This window comes from Desmodus rotundus, chromosome 5, assembly GCF_022682495.2.
Source record: "Desmodus rotundus isolate HL8 chromosome 5, HLdesRot8A.1, whole genome shotgun sequence".
In the NCBI taxonomy this organism is placed as follows: Eukaryota; Metazoa; Chordata; class Mammalia; order Chiroptera; family Phyllostomidae; genus Desmodus; species Desmodus rotundus.
The window spans coordinates 3,658,904-3,685,017 of NC_071391.1; the positions used below are offsets into that span (position 1 = coordinate 3,658,904).

General features: G+C 58.0%; 1 protein-coding gene across 1 annotated transcript in view; it reads right to left on the reverse strand.

Moving 5' to 3' along the window:
• LRP5 (LDL receptor related protein 5) overlaps window positions 1-23,566 on the reverse strand; it is a 91,506-nt gene extending 67,940 nt beyond the window's left edge. The window contains exon 1 of the mRNA XM_053923929.1: window positions 23,364-23,566. Within this exon, the coding sequence (XP_053779904.1) occupies window positions 23,364-23,445 (82 nt within the window). The 5' untranslated portion in view covers window positions 23,446-23,566. The remainder of the gene's footprint in view (window positions 1-23,363) is intronic.
• Between the last annotated feature and the right edge of the window lie 2,548 nt (window positions 23,567-26,114).

Genomic DNA, 26,114 nt, shown 5'->3' on the forward strand with positions numbered 1-26,114 from the left:
TCCGCTCCTCAGTCTATCCCCGAGAGAGCCGGAAAGAGAGACTCAGAAGTTCACAGACACGCACGCTCACAGCAGCGTTGTTCGCCATCGCCAGGAGGCGGAGACAGCCCGAATGCCGTCCGGATGAACGGGCACACAAAATGCGCTTCAAGGAGCATTACTCAGCCATACAAAGGAAGGAGGCACTAACACGCTACAACACGGGTGAGCCCTGAAAGCACGATGCTCTGTGAGGAAGTCAGACACGTATTATACTGATTCCGTGCATGTGAAATGTCCCAAACAGGCCAATCCATAAAGACAGATGGTAGATTCGTGGTTGCCAGGGGCTGGGGGAGGGGCAGTGAGGAATGATGGGTTTTCTTTTGGGGTGATGGAAATGTTCTGGAATGAGATGGAGGTGTGTATACTAAATACCACTGAATTGTTCACTTTATTATTTTTTTTTAATATTTTATTCATTTCTTTTTAGAGAGGGGAAGGGAGGGAGAAAGGGAGAGAAACCAATGTGTGGTTGCCTCCCATGCGCCACCTACTGGGCACCTGGCTCACACCCAGGCATGTGCCCTGACCGGGAACCAAACCACCAACCCTTTGGTTTGCAGGCCAACACTCAACCCACTGAGTCACACCAGCCAGGGCTGAATTGTTCCCTTTCAACTGCTGATTTTAGCCCTGGCTGGTGTGGCTCAGTGGACTGAGTGCTGGCCTGTGAACAGAAAGGTTGCCAGTTCAATTCCCAGGCAGGGCATATGCCTGGGTTGAGGGTCAGGTTTCCCAGTAGGGGGCGCACGAGTCAACTGATCACTGTATTTTCTTGTACATAGATGTTTTCCTCCCTTTCGCCCTCCCTTCCCCTCTCTCTAAAAATAAATAAATAATAATAATAATAAATAAAAAATAATAAATAAATAAATAAAATAAAATAATTTTTTAAATGCTGATTTCTGTTACACGAATTTCACCTCAATAATTTTTTTAAAAGCACCACTGGCCCTGGCCGGTGTGGCTCAGTTGGCTGGAGCGTCATCCCATCATCAGAAAGGTCTCGGGTTCAATTCCTGGTCAGAGCTCATATCTAGGTTGCAGGTTCTGTCCCTGGTCAGAGTGTGTACAAGAGGCAACCAATCGATGTTTCTCTCTCACATCAATGTTTCTCTCCCTCTCTCTCCCCATTCCCCTCTCTCTAAAAATCAATAAGCATGTCCTCAAATGAGGATAAGGAAAATAAAATAATAAATAAATAAATAAAGCACCACTGTGCCCTGAGCTCATGGAATTCCCCGTGACATTCTCCCTCCGTCCTGGCTCCTCGGTCTGTTTTACCAGATTAGTGTCCATGACCCTGGATTTACACACCCCTGCTCAGCACGACCCTCAGGACACCCCACGAAGCCCTGTGGGTTCCCTGCACCTCCCTGTCAGAGGAGTGGGAGCAGATCTGGGGTGGGCGTGCCTTGCCAAGACCCTCAGCTAATGGATGTCGGCAAAAGGCCACGTTTCCCCCTTCTGCCCCAGGTGCCAGGCCCCGTGATCAACTTCCAGTCCCCACCACAGTGGAATCAGGAGTCTGAAAGTCCCAGTGCCAACAATCCCATTTTAATCCATGTAAGCATATCCAGTTTTTATATATAGAATTCGTACCAGATGCCAGGGCTCCCGCTCCGACAGCCTGTATTGCAGTGCTCACATGGCTACCCCAAACACAACCCAGCTCACGGTAACCCAACCCTCGGCCGCTGCACCCGGACCAGCCACATTTTAAGTACATGCCTTATTGACATTCACCAAGCGTTACACTGCTTGCTGGAGCAGGCAGCAGCCTGGACGCAAACTATGGATTCATCAGTCAGGAACTGTCCTTTGTCCTGTGCCAGCCCTCTGGGGAAGGCCAAGAAATGGCAGACGGTGTGGGGCCATGCTCACGGAGCCTGGAGCTTCGCTGGCCAGGACACATGTGGCACACAGGCACACATGTGCACACATGCAGTTAACCACCTGAGCGAGAAAAGGCAGATGAGTGGCATGGACAGGCGGTGCCTGGAGCCTGGAGGCAAATGAGCTGTCAGGTGGACCTGGCAGTCTTCTGGGAGGAAGAAGAGCGGGCTATGGGTGGCCCTGGCAGGCTTCCTGGAAGAGGGGAGACTGGAGACTTGAAAGATGAACAAGACTTAGCAAATGCTGAGCATGCCCTGGCCTGACACCAAGATGCATCTACGCACTCAAGTTAATTAATTCCACTCGCAGCGCTCATAAACAACTTCCCTGACGCCTAACAGCTCTCAGTGCCTTCTAGCTGCTGGGGTTTCTCAGACTGATTATTCCCCTTACCCACCCTGCGCACTATCTCGTACCCCATGCCCAGGCGCAGGTGTTCCCATGCACCCTCCGCCTGGGGCAGCACCTCCAGGCCTGCCTAGGGCCGCTCCCGTGGGCTACCTGTCCAGCCCTGCGCCAGCCCTGCAGGCCCAAGTACCAGGGCTTTGTAATCCGCCAGCTGCCTGCCCAGCCTGTCCCTCCTAATCACTCAGGCCGTCCTAGGCTCGCCACACCCCCTCACACATTTTTACATCCAGCTGCCCAAATTCTGCAAAATTCCTGTTGCAATTTTTAGGACACTTAACATTTCTACAATGTAGGAAAGCAACAATGTCAAAGCTTAGCTGGGGGCAGGGCGGGTGGGAAGGGCCCAGAGAGATATAAACGATGCTTCATCGTGAGAAATCGCTGGGAATCAATGGAAGCTGTAGATCAGTCTGGGGGAGAGTGACCCTCGGCGACACTGTCTTCCTGCTCATGGACACTGATTTACATCTTCTCTAGTGTCTCTCTGTAAAATGTTATTATTTTTTGCATCCACTCTTGCACATTATTACTTACGTACAATTCTAGGTACTTTAAGTAAAGTTCGAATCATCATCTCTTAAAAATTAGCACAACTATCAAGGAGAGAGACTGAAAACTTCCCATGAATCTGATGATAAAATGTGAAACCCCAAAAGATACTTAGGCTGGGTGGGGACATGCTTAAGGCGACTTGGACATCCCCCCACCCCTCCCCCCGCCACTGTCCCCAGGCAGGGAAGTCCTATTTCCCCTCTGAGAGGAAGTGCGTGAGACCGCAGAGAAACCTGTGCGGCCCCCCAAGTGCATGTGAAGTGCATGGCTGGCTCACCGAGAGGCCCAGTCCCTCCACCTCGAGTGTGACACGACAGCCATGCACCGTACTGCCCGGAACAAAGCTCAGGGATCTTAAAATGGCTGGAAACTTCATTACGGCATCCACAGAAAATCATGCTTGGGCCCCTCACGGAACCCGCTTAATGAGGGCAGGAGAACGACCGCACACCCACACTCGCTCTGGTGTGAGCAGTTCCTTGGAGCCAGGGACCCCACATCCCCATCACGCAGCTCTCAGAGGCCCTGGACCCCTGGGCTGCTCTCTCCCGGGGCAGGGACAGCCACCGGAGCCCTCGTGCCACCAGGACAACCACACGACGCCAGCGGCAGAATTCCACACGTGCCTCGGGCTGTCACCCAGCTCCTACGGCTCCCCCGGGGCCACAACCACGCAGTTGTCCAGGGCCTGAAGGGGAGGTTCGATGTTTACGACAATAACAAAACCCTGGGTTCCTTTAACTGAACAGATGTCCTGCCTTTTATAGAGAGCTCAGCACTCAACATACGGACCAGAAGGGGCCAAGTGGAGTGGGATCCCTGAAAACGTCTCCAAACACCCGGAATGACTCCACGCCCTCCCACCTCCACCTCAGCTCAGCTGTCATAGCCCCCCGAAAACTCCCTCACCCAGCCATGCACTCCTCAGGACCTGCTAAGCCAGGGAACACCCCCAAATTCTTCTCCCAGTCTCCCCAATGTGACCTCAGCCCCCCAAGCTCCCCTATATGGGAGTCTGCAGCAGACCCCAATCTCCCTGCGTCCAAGCTGTGAGCAAAACCCCAACAAAACCCTCCATGGTCATGGCACTTGGTCCAGTGAATGCCCGGGGCCTTCGTGAGCCCACCCAGCTCGCCCACCTCCCCTGAATGCATCCTCCATTCCCTCTGCAGACAAGGCCCACAGCCTGCCACCTCAGGGCAGGGAAGGACGATGCTGCCCACAGGGCCCCAAGCAGAGCAGGGTCTGCTGCTGAGGGGCTTCCAGTGGAGGGCCCTCCTCCCGCCCTCCCCATTCCAGGTGTTGTGGTGATGATGATGGAGCAGGGATCTGTGAGCTGCTGACATTTACATGAAAATAATGAATAAATGCCAGGTTTTGCTTCAAATCGAGTCGGGGGTAGCCGAGGTGGGCCTAGGCCTGTGACCAGTTCCCAAGCACAGCCAGGGGTGAAGCAAGGCTGCTCGGATTCTAAGAAACTTTGGCTACAACCCCAAGGGTGGGGGCGCTCGGAACAGACACGGCTGGACTGGCACCTCCTGGGGTGGGAGGGCAGGTGAAGGCCAGGGAGCAGCGGGAGGAACCTTCTGGGACACTGGAAGTTTTACTCTCAACCTGGGCTGACACGGTGAGCGGGAGACCCTGCATCAAGCTGCTCCCCGAGGTCTGTAAATAGCACCGGCTGCCACACAAAACCACCTCTCGCCCCCAACTTCCCAGTCCCAGCGTGGCGCTGAGTCGGCGCCCTGCTCCCCACACTCGCCTTGAAGCTGCCAGGGGCCTGGTGGCCCCCCACCCCACCCACTCTGCTCCATCCACACCCCTGCCCCAGGACCCTTAGCCAGGCCAGGCTCCCGAGGCAGCCCAGAGCTCGCCCTCTTCCTCCCGGCTCAGTTGCCCTGTTCCTGTGGTCCTCCAGCCCCCCACCCTGGTCTCTCTAATCCTGACACACACACACAGGCTCACACGCACTCACACACTCCCAGGGACACACATGGCCCTATAGGAAGGTGGCAATTAACCCCGAGGCCCAGGCAGGTTTCCCGAGCAGGGACCACATTGCAAAGGTCAGGGAAGCAGGCGGGCAGGAAGCGGCCAGGGTCAGGTTGAAGGGGTGGAGCAGGAAAGAAGAAATCAGTTGCAAAAGATGAAAAGAAAAGGAGGTGGCTTGTTTCCTACACCTTAGAGCACAAAGCCACAGGACATCGCCTCCCGGTCCCTTCACACCGGGAAATGGGCTACACGTGGTGCCGGCACAGGCGGCAGGACGTCCGGCGTGCCAGGGACAGGCCTGGACCTCTGCTCTAGGAAAAGCCTGAGGCGGAGGCTCTGGAAAGGGCTGGGAGGCAAGCAAAGGCCCAGGACCTGACGCAGGCCCACTGGGTGCCTGCCAGAGGGACCCCTGAGTGTGAGCCAAGGCAGCCCGCTGCCCCCAAAAGTCACTTGAAAGGTCCCAACCCCGGCCCTGGCGACCTGGGTCCCTTCCAGGAGTGACAGTGTGGAGTGACTAATTCCCACTCAGCAGAGGGTCACCCCCAGCCCAGGGGCTGACCCTCAGATGGTCGAGTCCCCCACCTTGCAGGTCTCCCGGCCCCCAGCCCAGCACCCACACAGGACAGCAGGCACCCAGGGGGACGAGCGGCAGCAGAAGCCAGCATCTGCTGCGGGCCTGCTGAGCGCTGACCCGCCTACGGCTGCCCAGCATATCCTCACCCCCCGAGAGGGAAGGCTGCTTCTGAAGCAGACGGGGGTTCCGAAGCCCTGACAGGCACTCACCGGGGCCACGCAGCACACACGGGACGGGCAGGGTGGGCGAGCGGCCGCCATCCCAGGCGGGACTCTTCCTCCACGACCTCTCACAACGCCACATGTCACCCTACAGACTCCAGACCCTGAGCCTGTCTGAGGGGAAAAATCCCCAAAGCAACCATGTGCCAGCAGACAAATCCCACCAAACCCTTCCCAGGAGGGGCCGGAGGTTACACTAACCTTAGACCCAGACACGAAGCTGGGGGGAGGGCACCCCCCACACACAGGTGGTGACTGTGAAGAAGCCACACCAAAGCCAGAGGCACCGAGGGGGCACAACCCAGCTCACACAGCGGTTATGCCCTCTCCCCCGACTGGAAAGGGCGCCTGGATAGAGGGGCACACAGCCTGGGGCGTTTTAACCGCCGCTTTCCAGGCTCCGAGGGGCCGAAGCAGCGAGGAAGGAAGCCCAGCTCGCTTCCTAAACCCCAGGATTTCCCAAAGGTATCTGGTAACGAAACACTTCCGTTTTGACCCAGAGGACACGTTTGAAGGTGCCCAGCCTGGAGGCACAGTGAAGTGGAAGACACAAAAGTAACGCTGAATAGGGCCCGTCACAGAGACGACAAAGACACCGGTGACTGCCAGCTCGGTCCCCCAGGGCTGCCCCTCTTTTTCACACACAAGACTGAGGTCCCCAGAGGCTGAGGGCTGCCTGGGGCCACATCCCAGAGTCCCCTCTCCCCACACCACTGGCCACCTTCTGGCCCTGGCTAGCAGACATCTGCCTTGAGGAAGGGGTCCGTCCCTCTGGTCCCAGGGAAACCGCGTGTGACAAACTGTCTCCAGGACGTGGGTCCCACGGATGAGGAAGCAGCCCGCCCACCCACACAGCGCAGAACCAGAAGGGCCCGGGGCCTCGGGGCCCCAGAACCAGTTCGCAGTGTCGTCTGGCGTCCGGTCCAACTCGGGCAAGGCGGGGACCCGGCCCACGCCAGGGCCGGCTACCTGAGCCAAACCCCCTTCGCCAAAAGCCAGCCCCTGAACGGCGGGGAAGTCAGGCCAGTCACGGAACACTGCTCAGCGGAGACTTTCCTGTGAGGGAAAATGCTTCTCCCTGAAAGCCATTTCCTCGGCTAAGTGCGTTTTAATTGGGCAAATATATATATTTCACCACAGCGGCCGGGCAGGTGCTGACAGGGAGGAGGGGGACGAGGAAGCAGAGGCCCAGGGGCCTGAGAAGGAAGGAAATGGGCGGCCAGGGGTCCCCAAAGGGCACCTCTGTCTCTCCCGCTCACACACGCACACGTGCGTGCACACACACTCACTCTGCAAGCCCTCACTTAGCAACCACGGAATGTTCCCCACTCACAGACACCTAGGACAAGCTTTTAGGGAATATGACATTTGATTTATGTCTGCAAATGTGCGTTTTCTCTAATTAGAAGGTTTAGGACAGAGCAGGGAAAAATATGTATTTCGGAGTCCCAGTTGGACTTGCCAGAAACCAGCCTGTTACTAACATTCTTATTTTCGACAAAATATAGCATTCTGATTACATACCATTTCGGTTCAATGGCTCCCAGCCTGCCAGGCTCCCGGAAGTGGCCCAAGGCCATGGCAAAGCCTGAGAGAAGCGGTCCTGGGATCCAGAGGGACTTGGGGCCCCACAAGGGGGTGTTCGGGGGTGGGGTTGACTCTGCCCGTCCACCCTGGTGGAAAGCAAGTCAGGAGCTTTCACACAAAATCCCGAGGCTCCAGGGAAACAGGCCTTAGGGTCATACAGGAGGCAGGCCAGCCAAGGGGGCCGGACCTGATGGCACCACCTCTCAGGCCTCCATTTCCACATTTGTCCAATGAGGGGACTGAGGTCTGAGCCCAGCAACATGCTTCTTTAAATGCACCACGGGGGACTCATTGGCCAGTTTCCTCCAGAGATGAAAGACAACGCTGTGTAATCGAAATAGCGAGGCAGAGGCAGGCACTGGAGCCTCAGCCCGCCCACATCAGTGTCCCCTGATCCTGAGCAAGTTCCTCGGGGCCTCAGCTTCCTCGTCTATATAATAGGGAAGTGGCTCCAGAGCCAGCCAGCAAACCTCCCTTGGAACCTGCCCGGTCCCCTGTACATGCGCGATAAACGTGCTCTCTTTTTATCTACAGCATCCAGATGTTCGTGTCGCAGGTGCTGTAAGGCAGGACACATTAATTAGAAAATAAGGGTTCCATTCAATGCACGCCCCAGATGAAGCGACTCCGCAGAGAACGGTCCCAGTGGAGACCAGGCAGCTGCGCTGCCCTGAGTGGAAGGGGGTCCGCTAGCCATCCCCGGAAACCAACCAAGTGGGCACTTCTGAGGGTCCTGTGTGCACGTGTGCCCAGGCGAGGCTGGAATCCTGTGTGTACACCTGTGTGTTCCTGTGTGTGCATGTGTGTGGTGCGCAGCTCTCCCAAGGAGCACACACACACGTGTCTCAAGAAAGCAGTGGCAGACCGAGCAGCCAAGGACTCTGGACTCTGGACTCTGGGGACACCCGCTCAGTCCCACCTGGGTGTCCTGGAGTCCTGCCCTTTGGGCAGGGACCAGTGTTAGATGCCAGAGGGATGAAAAGAAGGGGAAAGGGGCCAGATCCAGTACCAGGCCCCAGGGTCCACGCACGCCACCCAGACACAAACATTTAGCTTGAGGCCACACAGCAAACGCAAGGACCCAGAACAAAGGTGGAGGCTGCAGGACCTCCAAGCCACCGCCCAGCAGACCGCCAAACCCCAACAGTCAGCGGGCTCTCTTCCCGGCTGGCAGAGACCCGGTGGTTTCCACCGAGGGGGCGGGAGGAGCCCTCCCCTGGCCCACTGGCGTCTTCCCGCGTGCTCACAGAGACCTCATTGTTCTGCCTGCAGAGGAAACTGGAGAGCTGAGCTCACAGTGCATTTGGAACTGGCAGAAAAGAACATCTGGGAAAGGAAACACATTTCAGAAACAAACATACCTTTGTACCAGCTTTTATTTTCTTTAAGTGTTGCACAAAAATCATAATAATGAAGACGTGCCAAATGCGCCATCGTGCTGCAAAATCTCCTTTTTATGGGGAAAACCAGGAGGCTCTGCTTTCAAATAACCTCCTGTTCCTGAAAAACCAGCACTTACCTGGGTGCTGAGGTCTGGGGGCCAACAAAAGACCCCGGCCTCGGGACGAGCCTGTCGGGCAAAGTAGACAGACGAAACCCATCAGATAAAACTCCAACTGTCCTGGCTGTGGTTTGCTTGCAGCCCCCTGCCCCCTGCCCCCTGCCCCCTCTCGGGAGCTGGCATTCTTCGAGAAGCCGACGCTTCTCGGGTCAGAGCACCCACACGGGTTTGGGGGCTGCCTGTAAAGCTCAGCACCCGGGACCCGAGCTAAGTGTTGGGTCGGACAATCGTAAGAATGAGGAGACGCCCATAATTCGGGACCTGCAGGGCCCTAGGGGAGCTCTCCCAACATGCTGGGGCCCCTGCAAACAGGTCGAGGAGAGGAAGCAGAAGTCCCCACAGAGAACCCCAGACAAGCCCCTGGTGATGTGTCCCGGTCTCCCCTCGGGAGCATCCTTTATTTTTATTTTTATTTTTATTTATTGATTTGAGAGAGAAAGAGAAACATGGATTTGCTGTTCCACTTATTCCTGTGCTCACTGGTTCATTCTCGTAAGTGCCCTGACCAAGGATTAAACCCACAACCTTTGGCGTATGGGAACGATGCTCCAACCAAGTTACCCGGCCGGGGCCTGGAGCACCCTTTCTGCCCCTTGTACCTTAAGTCGCTTAGTCCTCAAGGAGGTGGGACGACTGTCACCTCACTTTACAGACAAGGAGTCTGGGGCCCCAGGGGCTCAGTGACCAGGTTCTTTCCACACTACTTAAAATGCATTCATTTTGCCTAGCGCGGCAACCGACCCCTGCGCAGGAGGGCGGAACACAAGCAGCATCAGACAGCGAACCCGTCCCTCTGGCGCTGGGGTGCCCCTGCCGCATGCCCAGGAGGAGGCATGGCCCACGGGCTGTCTGGGCCCCTCAGGGCTGTGGCCTCCCACCACCTGACCACACACCACCGTCCTATCCAGGACGATCCTTCTGCACTCAGGAGGAAGAGACACAAATGGCCACCGGATGCCTTGGAGAGGCAGCCAGGCTGACAGGTCAACAGGCCCCACCTGCCACATGAGCAGGAAGCATAGCCACCGGGTGTGACATGGGGGAGGTCCAGGTCCTCCTCACACTCAGGGTCCCCATCGGTAGGACAGGGGCGTGGACATATCCAGCACTAAAGCCACACAGCAACCCAGGAAGCGAGACTCCACTGTCCCCAGGGACACCCCTCACAAGGACCACATGGGTACCTGGGGGTCTAAGCGTGGAGCTGCGTGCCTCCTACATGACCTACAGGCCCCCTCCAGAGGGAGGGCCTGCCTTTCAGCGGCTCACTCTGCAAACCCGCATCCCCACCCTGAGCCTCCACCGACTGATCCTCCAGGGCAGACGCTTAGCGTGGTTCCCAGGGTAGTCAGAGCTGGTCCCAGCTGCTGGTCCCGGCTGTCCCTGCTGAGGGGCAGCGCGTGCTGTCCCAGACGGGCCCCACCTGCCTGTGCTCCTCCTGTTTCCAGGGGCCTCGTCCCAAGCAGGGCACACAGGAGCAAGTCGGCACACCTGCTAGTGGCTTAAGTTACTCCTGTGCCAGAGGCGACAACAGGAAGTAGGAAAGCCTGTGCCTGTCCAGCCCAGAGCAGGCAGGTCCCACCTGGGCTCCTGGCCAGAGGGCAGGTGCCAGGGGAGGTCCAGGAGCTCAGACTGCAACCTGTACACAGAAAAGGGGGCAGTGGGCAGCACCCCCCCACATTACAGCCAAGGCCTGGGACCTGCCTGGCAAGCAACAGCTCTCTGTCCAAGTACGTGCTGGGCACAGAGCCTGGTCGGCGGTCAAGGAGACAGGCACTGACCAGCCAAGGGATGCCCGGGCTCCCTCCCCTGCCTTCAGGGGAGAAGCTGACCAGGTGGGAAGGGGAAGGGCAGGTGGGCAAGCCACCGGATTTGGGGGGACTGGAGGGAGGAGGCCTGGCCCTGTGAGCCGGCCAGGCCGGCTTGTTACCAGACTGTCAGATGCAGGGCAGCAGGAACAGGTGAAGGAAGGCTCCCTAACAATGTCCTCCAAGGAGGGAGAGGCAGGGGGTGTGCTGGCAACACCCACAAAAGGATGGATGGCCTGAGGATGCAGGAGGGAAGCAGAAACGCCTGCTGCCCTCAGCGGGCCAAGGAGAAGCGCCCTCGGCCACCTGCACTGGCTCCCCCAGTCGCAGGGCGCGGGAGCCCCCTTCCCTGGCCTCCACCAGGCAAAAAGCAGGTTAGCTCCTGGAGCCATGCAGCTCCATGCGGCAGTCCGACAGTTAACGCATCTTCGCTCGGTGGCTGGACGAGGACGCACAGCTGGGATGGCCTCCCCCAGGATGCTCCTCAGCTGAGCTGAACCTGATTCTGGAGCCCCAGGGGCTCTCTCCCCAGAGAATACAATTAGGCTTGCCATAACACTCCTAATCGCTAATAATTATTGAGCACTCACGGTGGCCCGTACTAGGCACCTCACAGCCTCGCCCATCTCATCCTCAGGCGTGTCTCTGGGGGGCACAGTGATGACACCGAACAGGTGAGGAAGCTGAGGGCCAGAGGGGTTAACTCGCCTGCCTGCAGCCGCAAAGCTGAGTGGAGCCAGAAACACGAGCCAAGCCACAACAGGTGGAGGGGCCCAGGGATTCCGGGCCCAGGGGCTGGGCAGGCGGCCCCCAGGCCGCCGCTGGGATTCCTCTGGCTGCCCCTCTGGCTGCCCCTCAGCTGTTCGCAGCAACAGGGGGGCGGAGGGGGGCGGGGAGGGGCAGGGGGCAGTCCCAGGCAGTGAGGCCTCCCTCACTCAAGGTGCCTGAGACAGTAGTAACTCTCTCTACTCAGAGGACAGCGCTGGGTGTGGCCACTGGAGAGAAGCCCACACCATTCCACGTGCACCGCGTGGGGTGGGCTTCTGAGTGTCCACTGGTGACCAAGCTGGCCTGAGGTCCCACAGATGGGCAAGAATGGACCCAGGCCCCCCTGGCCTCGTCACCTACAAACAAATAGCGGGAATGGCACTTCACCAACGTGTCGTTGTCCCTCGAGGACTTCACCTACCACGAACTGGGACAAGCTCCTAGCTCAGCAGGCTGCTTCAGCAACCTGCTCTGCTGGTGCAGCCAGTGAAGCGCGGAAAAGCCCTGGACCTCCCCACTTCCCCACCAAAAACACCACATCCTGCAATCCCAGCGCTGAGTGATTAAAATCCGACTAGAGATTACCTGCCCGGAGACCCTGCAAAACTCCACCCACACAGACCCAGGTCAGGCGGTCCCCTAACATGATCCTTTAGGCACAGGGGTTCCCCCTCGGCCACATTCCATCCTGACACAGTGCAGCTCCAGGAAGGCCTTGGTACGCAGGGAGGCAGGGGCCAGCGGGAGGAGTGCTGGCTGGCCGGCCCTGCGGACAGCTCTGAGCATGCCTTTGTGAACCCTCACAGATGGAGCGAGGGCCTGCCTGAAGCCCTGAGCCTCCTTGAGGGCAGCCCTGCCTGAGTCCTAGGGCGGACCCCCTTCCCCCTCCAAATCAGCTACTCCCACTTGGGCCCACAGCCCAAGGGACCACGAGGCATGCTGGCTCCCGGGGGCGCTTTCAGTGCTGAAAGCCCATGGAAACTCCGGGGTGAGGGCCTCACGGAAACCCTGCAACAGAACTCCAACCAGCTCTGCGCAGCGATCGTGCACGTCTGGGATCAATAAGCAGGAAAGGTTATTACTTAAATGCACTTTCCTGGAAAGGAAAATGTCTTTCGAACAGAGGAAGCATTTTTTAGAAACTAGAAGGGGGAGCGAAAGGGAGGGGAACTGCTCTCTGTTCTGCGCTCTCGCCTCGAGCAGCCTTCTGCACGTCCCACCGCTCACTGCGCAGGTGCCTCCTGACCAAGGTGAGAGGACTGACTGAAAACACGTGGACCCTCCGCTGACCATCCACTGGGTCCAGCGTGCACTGTCTGGGGGACACAGGCAGAGGCCACCCCGTCTCTGAGTCTCCCTGCGGACACAGTGCCCTGTATCCAGCCCAGCAGGTGGGGGCCAGGGCACGGGGTGACGTGCTTTGGGGCTGCTCTGTTCACGGACATTAGGCCCACTTTTTTTTTAGTCCTCACCCGAGGATATGTTTACTGATTTTAGAGAAAGAGGAAGGGGGGTGGGGAGGGAGCGGGGGAGAGAGAGAGAAACAAGAAAGAAGCATCCATCAGCTGCTTGTTGTACACACCCTGACCAGGGATCGAGTTGGCCGGGGCTAGTCCAGGTTCCATCAGCTCTGCAGGGGGAGGCAGTACTGTGGCCACAGCCTGGGGCACCAAGATGACCCAGGACCATGCCTCTCTCTGTGGGCAGAGGGTGCACCAACAGGTCCCCTGCACAGGCACCGCTGCCTAGCAGGGCTAGAGAGCCAGCACCTTGGCCTTCGGGAGCTGACCTTCTGCCTGGCCCATGGGGGCGGGGAACTCTGTGCAAGCACAGGTGACACCGTGAAGGCCAGGGCAGACTGCACCCCGCCCCCCAACACCCCAACAGCAGTCAGCAGTCCCTGGGTCCTGCCCAAGCTGAGAGCTGCAGCAGAGAGTCAAGCAAGAATGAGGGGTGCAGCGGCTCCAGCAGGAGCGATGAGCGTCTTGAAGAAGGGGGCGGGGGCAGGGGCAGGGGCAGCCCACAGCAGCCAGCGGCAGGCGCTGGCACTGCCTGCTCGCCCACAATACAGCGCGGGCCCCTCAGAGTCAATCGGCACTGAGCGAGCTCATGCAGAGGGAGACCTGGGCAGCGACAACTTGGAGGGAACAAACATCAGACACTCGCTGAAGCGGCGATGCTCTCTCAGGACTTAAATTCCTGAAAGCGCATTCAAAATAGCCCTCACTCGGACATGCACTCTGTGGCTATTAACGCAAAGCACCAAAACCTGTTTTCACAGTATGAAACCTTGTCGCCCCGTCATTTCTATTCTTGTGCACGAGGCTGAAAATATTGATATGAAGTTTTCTGAAACACGAGAAAAGGACGAGTGAAGGGCATGAGCCCCAGCGTGACATCACGGACGACCTGGGCCGTGGAGGCGACTTTCCAGTCCAGTGTGTTTGGGACGCACTGGGTTTCCTTGGACCCGGGGCGGGGGACCACTCTTGGCCCCGTGCAGTAGGACAGAGGCTCTAAGACCTGGGAAACAGCCAGACTGGATTTCGGCATCGGGGCAGGAGCTCACGACACAGGAGATTGAGGGGCCAGAGGAAGGAAGGATGGGTAAGATTTGCTCCGCCCCCTCCCCGGGAAGAGGCAGCCGTGGTGCGTACTCCACAGCAGACACCATGCCAGAGGTGGAAGGACAAGGACCAAGCCCCTGTCCCCAAGACCCTCTCGGGCTGGTTGTACCACGGAAGGTTCCAGACTCCACGATAGATCTGGCTGGAGCAACACAATGGTGAGCAAAAAAAGTTCCAATTCTGGACGCTGAGAAACTAGTGTCATTTTCTGAGAAATGGAAGGAAACAAATTCGTTTCAGAAAAGTTGACCTGGCCAGATGTTAGATAAATGGGCAGGGGGAAGGTTCTAGAAAGGAAGGAGTCCAAGCAGAAGCTGACATCCACTCCGATGTCATCTCCCATGGTGAGTACCACAAGCCAACCGGGAAGCCTCTGAGCCTGGGGCCTGGTGGGGAGAGAGTGAGCGTGGCCGGCTTGCCAGTGATGGGCCCGTGTCCCATCCTGGAGGCAAAGGACAAGCAGACATCTCTGCGCCCTGGGCCTGAAAGAAGGAATCGGGGAGGCCAGGACAGTGCGCCCACACCCGATTCCCCCACTCAGGCTCCTTTGGGGAACTAGGTTCGCACTGGGGAAAGTCTGCAGAAATGGCCTGGCAGGGAGGACACCCCCCCGAGCTCCCATCACCTGGCTCTACAGCTCCTTCCAAGGCAAGCCCAGCGAAGGGTCTGTGGGGCACCCAGGCAGCTGGGCTGATGCTCTTCGGCAAGGCCCCCTGCTCGAGTGGTTCTTAATGTCCCACTGAGCGACTTCCTGAGAGTTCTGCTAGGCAGGTACCGCCTCCCATCTGGTCTAGTGGAGGGGTTCAGCCTGGGGAAGAAATTGCAGTGGCTCACATTTTGTTCTGGAATGAACTAGAGGAGGGGCAGTAATTCACACGGTAATTATACGTGCCTTCCGGTAACACTGGAATTAGTTACATTAGCGCTTGTTTCCTGAGCAGAGGCACACCCAGCGCAAACGTCCCCTCCGATCGTCACCCCCCGCCCGACCCCCTCCAGGCGCTGCCAGAAACCCCAAACGAGAAGATCTGCCCCGCTGAGGCCGCTGATGAATTTGTGGCCACAGCCAGGGACCAGCTTGCTTGTTGGAGAGCACTTCTAACGTCCAGCCCTCAGACACCTGTTGAGAGTCACCATTTACTGTCCCCAGATCAAAAGATCAAAGGATGGAACCCGATAGGCTGACTCTGAAGTTCATCAGAGAAGAGTAAACGTACAAGAAGAGTCAACACAAGTTTGTTGTTTTGTTTTAAAGAACAACGAGGGGGGAAGCGCACATTCTGAAATTACACTGTGATGCTACACAGATTAAAAAGCCATGGCGTGGTGCCACAGAAAGGCACCCACAGGTCAAGGGAGAACAGAAGGTTCCAGAGCCAACAGCCAAGCACCTGTGGACTCGGCACATGAAAGAGGGACATTTCAAATGAACAGGGACCACTTCCTAAACACCTACCGGTGGGGGAAATGCAGGGACAGTCCAGATCCCTACCTCATACCACATATGCCCTCAAAAATCAGACAGAAATCAGACAGAATGTCTGAATACGAAACGCAAAACAGAAACAATCCCAGGAGAAAATAAAGGAAAGTGTATTTATAATCTGGGGGTAGAGAAGCAAGGCCCAGGCCCAGAAGCCACAAGGTAAAAGACGGTTTTGATTACATAAAACTTTGTAACATCTTTAGGATAATAAACCACCAAAAACAAGGATGAAGGACTAGCTCCAGACTAGAAGAAAAATCTAGAAAATACATATATAACAAAGAATGAACAGCCACATAAATAAGCACCTCCTGCAAATCAATAAAAAAAGATAAACGACTCAACAGAAAAATGGACGAAAGATAGGAATAGGCGATATGCAGAAAAACTAACACAAATGGCTACATAGCCAGTCATGAGGGACGCCCACACCAAAATGTGTTACAATTTTTAGCCACAGCGATTTAAAAACAATCGAATCTGGTCATGGCCAGCACTGGAGACAACACAGGAAAGCGCGCCGCCTCCCGTGGGTGCCTGGTGGGGTGTAAACTGGTGCCGCCTTTTGTGGCAATCTGTATCTACTCTTTGACAAGGAACGTGTCCTGCAGAAACACTGTAGCCACCTGCACAGACGCATGTGCTGTGCGGGCCTTGTAACTGCAACAGAGCCCGGAAAACTAAAGCAAGCGCTCCTCCACCAAGTCATAGCCCTGCCGTATAATGCACACTTACTCTGAAATAACACTTGGCTTTCACAAAGAATGAAGATCTCAAAGAAACAGAAAATGGCCCTGGCTGGTGTGGCTCAGTGGATTGAGCCCTGGCCTGAGAACCAAAGGGTCGCCAGTTCAATTCCCAGTCAGGTCACATACCTGGGTTGTAGGCCAGATCCCCAGTGGGGGGCCTCTGAGAGGCAACCACATATTGTTTCTCTCCTCTTTTTCTCCTCCCTTCCCCTCTGTGTAAAAATAAATCAATAAAAAGTAAATCTTAAGAAGTAAAAAATAAATAAAAGATACAGAAAATGTTTATAATAGTTTGGCAAGTGAAAACGACAGGCTATGAAATGACAGGTAGAGTGACCGTATTTATGTAAAAAACACAAGTTCAAAACAACGTAACACGTTAAAATGTGTTAAAGGTCTGGCCCTCTCTGAGAAGAGAAATATAATAAAACATGTGCCTGGCTGCTGTGGCTCAGTGGACTGAGTGCCTGCCCGTGAACCAAAGGGTCGCCAGTTTGATTCCCAGTTGGGGCACGTGCCTGGGTTGCGGGCCAGGTCCCCAGCAGAGGGTGCGCAAGAGGCAACCACACGTCGATGTTTCTCTCCCTCTTTTTCTCCCTCCCTCCTCCTCTCTCTAGAAATAGATAAGTAAAACCTTTTTTAAAAAAGGTGGGGGAAGGGGGACAGTAAGTCTGGGCCAGGATGTGGAGAAACTGGAACTTTGGTGCCTTGCTGGGGGGAATGTAAAATAGGGTTGCTGCTGTGGAAGGCAGCTTGCTGGTCCCTCAGAAGATTAAACACAGAATTGCCATATGATCCCGCAATTCCGAAAGGGCAAGCAGGGGCTCAGGCATATCCTCGCTCACCCGCTGTCACGGCAGCATTGCTGCCCACGGCCAAAGGCGGAAACAAGCGGAGTACCCAGCCAAAGGGAGGCACAAGGTGTGCCCCGCCCACTCAATGGAACACCATTCGGATGTAGAAAGGAGTGGCGTTCCCCTACACGCCACCCCTTGGAGGAACCGCGACATCACTCTAGAACAAGTAAGGCGGACACGAAAGGACAGACAGCGTGTGACTCCACAAATAGGTGGTGTCCGGAACAGGCTAATCCACAGACACAGCAAAGCAGGTGAGAGTTACCAGGGGCTGCGGGCTGGGGGAGGGGGGAGTGACTGCTTAATGGGGACAGTTTCTGTTTGTTTGGGGGTAATAAAAAAATTTGGAGAACAGATAGGGGGGATGGTGGCACCACACTGTGAATGCAATTAATGCCACTGAATTGTATATTTAAAAATGGCTAAAATGGGAAATCTTGTTATATATATTTTACCGAAATTTTTAAAAAAGTGGTTCTGAATTTTAAACAATTGGGTAGGAAATGGGAACAGCAGGTCCCCAGGAAAGCAGTTTTAGAGCCAGCCTGTTTCTCCGGGATGAGACCACCCAGCCGCCCACTCGGGGGCACAGCGTGGGCAGGGCTGTGCCATTCCAGGCCTGAGAGGGTCGTGGGGACAGCTCTGGGCCTCGGCGTGAGGGATGGTTCCCCGTGTGATGGCACCAAGCAGAGCTCATGTGGTCAGATACCAGGGGGTTAGCGTCGACCCGGCACAGGACGAACATCCTGCCCACTCGCCCACGTCTGTTGCCCAGCATGCAGAGAAGGGCATGCAAACATGCCACCTCCAGCTTGGACTGGCCCCTGGCCCTCCTACAGCCCCACACAGTGGGCACCGCTGTCATCACGTGTTACAGACTGATGGCCCACTCCGGGCAGGCTAGCCACCCAGCCCCGGGGCCCCGACTGCAGGGCCCCTGAAGAGAGATTGTCTGATGACCACCGAAGGCCTCGGGTGCAGCCGTGAGTACTGGCTGGTCCCTCAGCCTTAGGACACAGCGTGGTGGCGAGAGGCTCGGAGTCGGGGGCCCAGAGGAGCCATCTGGCTCAGCCACGTGCTGAGGCTCCGGGTCCAGGCCAGCCTGCAGGCCACCACCCCACCAGGCCCCCCCAACCCTGGGAGCCCTCTCTACCCCTGTGGCAGCCTACACTGCACCCTCATAAACTGCACGGTCCCTTGGAGCCCTGCACTGCCAGCCCCAGAGGCGAACGGCGGGCTCATGGGGGAGGAGCCTTCATCAGATTCTCAAACGGGCGCCAGGGACCCCAAAAGGTGAAGCCCGTGTCCTCCGTGAGCAAGTTCTTACTTCAGTTTAACTGCTAGAAAGATCACACCGAGGCAAAAGAAAAGCACGCAAACAATGTCTGTTGAATTAAATACCAAGCAATGAAGCAAATAAAATAACACCCAGAAAGTACAGAATCCCCCACTCCCTCATAGGTGATGTCACCACAGCAACCTCCCAGGAGGTCCACAGCAAGAGGGGACAGAGGACTCGTGATGTGGGCACAGACTGATCACAACTTGAGGTTCCAGCATCACCAGGCTGCTGCCACCTCAAGAGCTCTAGGTGCACCCTCACTGGGCAGGGTGAGCCCACGGGCGGGCAAGCCAAGAGTTCGGTCCCCTCCCAGACGACAGGCGGTCTGGGACACATTGGAACCAAAGGCCAGCCCGGAGACACACAGATAATAGGGCTGCTCAAGGCTCGGACCAGGCAGAACCTGTGTGGGCAAGGATGTGCCCTGGTTGGCACACCCCCCACATGGCCTAGGGGCATGCGGGTCCCCCACCCACAGGAGTCGGGGGGAGGGCCAGCAGCAAGGTCCGCTCCCGGCTGGGGATCTGGCCCGGACTGGAGCTGCCAGCCACCCGTCAGGGGCAAACCAGCACCCGATGCAGGAACCCCATCATCTTTCACCACCGCCAGGCCCCCACCTGGACAAGGGTGTTAGGAATTGGACGCTTGGGTACTTGTGACAGAAAACCCGGATGCCTAGGGCAGGAGCCCTCACATCCTTCCCACAACAGCCCATCTTGAGGGAACAGACTCCCTGAACCCCACCGGAGCCCTGCAAAGCAGAAGCCAGGGTCCCACTTTTGTAGGTGTGGAAACTGAGGCCAAGAGCTAGCAAACCACGTTCCAGAGCTGAGGAGATAGCAGAGGCAGGCCTGGCCGGGTGGGCAGGACCCCGGACCGCAGCTGCCTCCGCCTGTCAGCACTGGGACTGCGCGGTCCCCAAGACGGCCCCACAGGGGACCTGTCTCCAGCGGACACACCACCACTTTCTGAGCAAATGTGTCCACGGGCCCCCGGAGGTAAGGGGCTGGACGAAGCCCCTCCCGCTCATAGGGCCTTCCCGTGTGGCGGGGGTGTTAGGTGACGGTCAGAGAGGCCTCGTTAGCCACAGACGCGGCTTCTCTCGGGGGTCCTGTCCTGCTGATCAAGGCACTAGGTCGACCTCCCAGACACCCTGTTCCCCGGAGGCCAATGCCAGAGTCCCCTCAGCTCCCTTTGCCATCAGCTCTCACGGCTCTGAACTGAGGCAGGAGGATCTAACGAATCTGCCCCCCAGCTCAGCCCAGCTTAAAACAGCTTCCACCCTCCAAGCCCCGCGGGGACACCACAGCCCCCAACCTGCACCCAACAAGATCGATCCATCAACGGGCGAGTGACTCTTCCGGCTCGACGAAGATCGTCCAGCCACTGAAAGGAGAGGGCGCTGACCCGTGCGACAACGTGGCCGAACCTCAACAGCCTGGCTCTGAAGGCCGGCACCATCGACAGCTTGCACGTGACACGCCCAGAACAGGCAACTCCTCGGGGGCAGAGCGTGGGCGGGGCCGCCCAGGGGCACGGGAAGGCACTGGGGAAGGGGTGCGGAGGTTCATTTTGGGGTGATGAAGACGTTTGGCGGCTCACGATATTACACTGTAAATGTACGAAATGCCACGGAATTGTACACTTTAAATTGACTATTTTTATATTATGCGCACTTCATCTCAATTTTTTTTTAAAAGGTCAGTTTAACACCTTTCACCTAGGACAGATCCGACTCCAGCCTGTGCTTCCTAGCCACCCTGACCAAAGTCTTCCAGAAACTTCCATCACCTTCTAGCTCATGTCCAGACTCTGCAGCGTGATCTGGCCTCCTTCAATGGAGACCACCTGGTCCAAGAGGACAGGGCTCCGGACCACGAGTGGGAGACCCCTGGGTCCAGCTGTCCCCTAGCTGCGCAGTCGGGGAACACCTGGCAAAAAGGCCGGGCCTCGCCTGCCCTCCGGCCCCACCGTAAACCCGGCGCTTCGCACAAGCACCCAGAGCAGCACCAAGCACAGCAGTAGCTGATACAGTGCCAGGCTGCTGTTACTCCCTGAACTTGTGGTAGGGAGTATTATTATCCCCATTTTACAGAAGAGAAAACTGAGGCACACAAAGGGGGAGTCAGATGTCCAGCTCTGCACCCCACCCCTGCCCCAAGGCAAGCACCACGACCCTGGGCCACTCAGGCTCCCGCATGCTGTTTGCCACCTGAGACACCCGGCTCTGTCCCAGTGATAAACGAGTCAGACAGCGAACCAGACATCCAAGGTCACACACAGAAGAAAAACCCAGACTCTGTAACGACAGCGTGTAGACCTACCAGGCAAGAAAGAGCAAGGACCCCGTTACACCACAGGACCGGCACGCGGCTCTGCCGTCCCCAGTCCCTCCCTCCCCGGGACAGGGGTGGCTTCGGGGGTTTCACAGTGGCGTTTAATGCTCCCAAACGCCCAGGGTCGGGGCACCAGGTGAGGGCACCACACACAGAAAAGCTAAGTCGTCCAAAGGCAACCAGTGGCTGGGCATGGGAACCAGACCAATCCGACCCCAGAGCCCCCACTGCAGGCAGCAGTCCCGAACGCGGAGTCCTCACTGGACTGCACGGGCACCCCCCCCCCCCCCCAGTGTGCAAATTCTGCGAAATGCCTGAGCAGTGACACAGTGCAGCTGAAATTAGACGGGCTCCAAATTCGACAGGATCCCCACAGCAAGTGTGGGGCCACATGGACTGGCTGGGTGAATTCTTGGAAACAGGAGGGCTGCGGGCTCGTGGACCCTGCTTTGGAAAGCAGAGGGTCCTGTGTGGGGGGTGGGGGGGTCTTTCTCAGGGGACTCCACACATTCAGCTTATACAGGCCGGCTGGGCCATCCCAGGGGGCCAGGCCCTGGGCACCCAGAGCAACCTGGCTGGGGGTCCCTGCACAGGCTGGGCGTGGAGCGAGTGCTGTGGGGCCAGCGGGGAGCAGCCTCGGCCGTTCCCAGCACCGAGACCAGGAGGACAGAGCACTTCCGTGGGCTCACAGTTCCAAATCGCAACAGGCTGCAACCAGGAAGAGTAATTAGCCGCCAACTTGCCGGCTCCACTCCGGACAGAGGCATACACCGAACCCAGGACTCAGGGACATGCCCCGCCCACAACAGTCCCTGTGGACTTGCCGAGAGATGCCGCCCTGTCCTTCCATTTTAGGCCTGGGTCACCACTCCGGCCGGTGCTGTAAAAACCTCGTGCTCACATGCTTCCTAACGTGAAAATAATCCAGTCTATGTTTGCCTCACACACAACTGAGCTCCACAGATGGGATTCTTCTCCTCTGGGGCTCGAATCACACACCGGCGGGCATCTGCCTCCAGCCACATCCCCCCAAAGGTACAGGAAATCCAAAACTGCAAAGAAGTGCAAAGCAACAAGAGCCCGCTGAGAAGCCCCACCTTTAAAACAAACATTCCCCCCCCCCAAAAAAAAAGCCTCTTGCTCCTGTGATCCAGGCATTTCCGGAAAGAAAAGGCACAGCGCCGGCCTGAACTACCCAGAGGCTGTCATTGTTTCGAGCACCTAGTTTTGCTAGTATCAGAGGTGGCTCCTGAGACAGACAAATTGGGGGTGAAATCACCAACAGTCTCTAAGTTTGGGCTGGGGGACAGGGAGACTTGGGGAAAGTCCCCCATCCATTCTCCATCCCCCTCAAACCTCAAGGCAGGGGCCGAAGCACTGGGAGTGTGGCCACAGAGCCAGGCCAGGACACCTCCCTGCAACATCCACACGGGAAATGTTCAGGGAGACAGCTGTTTGCCTTAAAGAGGCCCAGACAAAGGGACCCGAGGTTCCCCCCCAAAAAAGCCACAGCCAGCACAACGGCAGTCCCCAGAACACGGGACTCGCTGGCCATGTCCACTTGCCCAGCCACTCCAGAAAACAACACTCACATCGGAGGAGGATGATTTAGGTAGCGAGAGACTTGCTTCAAAAACCACATGGCAATCTCCAAATTAAAAGAACATGTGTAGCATTTCACAGGCGCTTAGGTTTCCTGAGCCCTCCTGACCTCAACTCCACCCCTTGGGACACACCAAAAGTCGCACGGAAAAATCCCTGGCCCTCATCGCCCCAAGGGTGTGCGTAACTGAGGCAATAACTGAGGAACAAGCTCACTGCCCCACCACGCCGTTCTCTGGAGCCACGTTCCCCCGCGGTGGCCCCACGCTGCCCGCCCGGGGGTGGACTCCGGCCCGGTGCCACTGTTCGGGGCCCCAGTGGCCAGACGGGTGGTCCGGGCACCTGGCAGGTGTCAGTCCGTTTGGAAACCGACAGCAACGTAGATGAAACCAGCGCAACAGGCCAGGCCGCCTGGCGCCGGGTCTCAGAACTTTCTCTGCAACTTAAATCAGTTCTTGGAGCTCGCAGGCCGGCCGCACGGCCATCGGAAACAGGCTCGCCAAACAGTTCCCCAAGCAGGGCGGCCAGGCCTGTCTCCGGGCCGAAAGTCCTCGCTCGTTGCCAGCCCACAGGGCCGGGGTCCCCACGGTCCCAGCACGGCCTCGCCCGCCGGCTTCACGCGTGCGCACTTCCGAGCGCGCCCCGGGGCTCGGGCAGGTGAGGACCCGCCCGCGCCGCACCTGGCGGGGACGGCGCCGCCCGCGCGCCCTCCTCGCCGCCCCGGGACGCTCTGGACCGGGCCCTGCGTCCCCGAGAGGGGCCCGGACGGTGGAGACAAAGGGCCGCGCGCGGCACCCAGGCGGCGGGGACAGCGGGGGGCGGCGGGGACCCGCGGCGCGCGCCCCAACTCGCCCCTAACTTGCAAAGTCGCCACCGCGCGCCGCGCACTTGGCCGCGGGCCGCCGGAGCTGCCCGGGCGCCCGGGCCATTGTCCCTGCGGCCCGCGCCCACCTACCCGCGGCGGGGGCCAGGCTGCAACACAGCGCGAGCAGGAGCAGCGGCGGCGGCGGCGGTGGCCGGGGCGGCGCCGCCTCCATGTTGTCCGGGGCCGGCGGGCCCGCGCCGCGCTCACTCGGGCTCCATGGCGCGGCGCGGCGGCTCCTCGCGCGGCTCCCGGCGCCTGCCGCCTCCCCCTCGGGCGCCGCGGACCAGGACGACGGGGGAGGAGGGAGGAGGCGCGGGAGCGGAAGCCGCGCCGCGTCTCCGCCCCCCGCCGCCGCCTCCGCCGCCCGCCCGCGCCCCCCGCGCCGGCCGCGCCCTCCCGCGGGCGCCCCCCGGAGCCTGCCCGCAGCGAGGCGGCCGCAGCGCGTGGTCCCCCGGTCCTTTCCCGAGCCCCCCGCCTCCCCTGGGGACGACCGCCGGGGCTCCTCGGGGCGCGAGGTCGGGCTTCGGGCTTCCACCCCGCGGGGCCCTGGGGGCCCAGTCGAATCCCGGAAGCAGGTGTGTCACCTGTAGGGCCGCAAGGAGCGGGCCTTTACCCGTGGGTAAACTGAGGCACGGGGGTGTTGCCCGCGGGCACGCAGGGAGGCAGTTTGGTAGCTGGAAGCCAGGGACCCCGACAGGTCTGTGTGCTCTCCCGCGACCGCAGCCACCTCACCAGGGGCGGGGCGGGCAGCCCCGAGACACCTGTTCGCACCCGCGAGGGCGCTCAGGAGGGCACAGGATGGCGACTGCGAGTCGGTCCTGCGTAGGGACAGAAGCAGATGATGGAGAGACGCAGGAGCTGCACCGGGTGGGATTGGAGTGGGCTTGGGGTTTTATTTTTAAACTAAATGAACGCCCTGTACGTTACGGTACAGAGACGGGGGGCGAAGACTCGCAGGTCTTCCCAAGACGCCTCCCGGCGGCTGAGCGAGAAAACCCCCGAGGATGGCAGAGCTCGCCCTTGACTCACTCAGCGGGCAGGCACCGACCTCCCCCACCTGCCGCCTCCCCGTGCCCACCTGAGCATCGAGCTCCGTCTGCCTGGACCCTCAAGGTCCAGGGGGGTCTGGGAGGGGCCACAGAACCGGTTCTGAACCAGGCGCCCTAGAACCAGGGGCGCCCTTGGGCAGGTCTAAATATAACCTTCCCCCAGGAACACTTTCCTTCCTCATAGAATAAGGGCCTGCGGTGCCTACCCTGGAGGTGCCAACGCGCACTATCAGCAACACCTAGATGCTCACGGATGCCAACACCAACATTCTTCATGTATTTGTGAGGACTCACAAAGCAAGGCAGAACCCCGCTCTCCTACACGGTTTGCATGCTAGGCAGGGAGACCTGCAAAAACACAAGACTGACAAATGTAAGGCCCCAGACACCTTTAACACACTGAGGAATGCCATGGAAAAAATGAAGAGCGTTTGACTGCGATGTCCGGGGAATCCTGACTTGGGAAGGGAGGGACTTTTGACCAGGAGCAGCAGGAGCAGCCAGCAGGCCCATGTGGACCAGACCTGGATAAGGAATCGACCTACCCCAAGAGCAGTGGGGAGCCATTGTAGGCCTTTGAGTAACAAAATCCTTGCTGATTTCTCTCTCACACCCCAAGCCCCAGGAGCACTTCCCGTTGGCTCTACTTTCAAAACAGGTGCAGACTCCCAGCTCTTCTCACATCTCTGCTGTCACCCCCTGGGTCTCCTGCTTCCCACCGTGACCCCTTCAGGCTATCTCAGAGCAGCCAGAGTGAGCAAGTCAGAGCGCTTCCCTCCTCTGCTCAAGAACCTTCCATGGCTCCCATATCAGAATAGAAGAAAAGACTACTGGCCTACTGGGCCTGATCTGGCAACTCCTGTCCCTTTATCTCTCCAGCCTCCTTATGCACTCTCCGTCCTCCCCACCATCCTGCTCCAGGCCCAGTGGCTTCCACACTGACCACCCAACACTCGTGGTCCTCCCAACACTCCTGCCTCAGGGCCTTTCCATTTGCTGGAACTATCCCAGTTATCTGCCAGGTTCTCTTCACATCTCCATTTCCTCAGCCAGGCTCTCCATGACCCCCTTTGGAAACTGCAGGTCAGACCCCCTCCAACACCCGCCTTGCCAGCACTTCCTGCTGCATTTGTCTGCTTTCCTCTTTTCCCCTGCTGCACTGACATCTGACAAACTGCTTATCGTTTGTCCCTCCACCAGACTGGAGGCTCCGGGAGAATAGACTCTTGTTGTGTTGCCTGTGTATCCCCTGAGCCTAGACCAGGGCCTGGCACAGGGCGGGGACTCAGTAAGTGTTCGTTGAATGAATACATGAACCAAGTGAAAAGATCTGATTCCCATTTATAAAAGGAGCACTCTGGCTGCAGAGCAGGGACAAGATTGCCAGGAGGGAAAGGGGGGGAGGGGGCAGGCAACTTTTCAGCAGGTGGGTCCCACGGTAGCAGCCAGGAGAGGTGACAGCTTGGAGTGGCGAGAGCCGGAGCTCCGGAATGGCCAGGAGGGGCTGGGTGCAGGAGGCTTTTTGAGGAGCAAATGGGACTCACTAAGGGCGCTGCCCGTGGGGGTGAGGGGAAGCTTCCGGGGTGGCTCACCATAGGGCTCTGCTAGGGGCCACAGTTCAAGCAAGTCAAGGTTCTAAATCCGAGAAGCGGAAGACCCTATGCTCCACTCAGTTATGCAGATGATTAGAATGAGCCAAGAATATAAAAAACAATACCGGTATTCTTTATTCTCAAAGAGGGGGATGGCAAGCTTGAATTCTCAGAATGGGAGAATCCAATACATAGAGAAG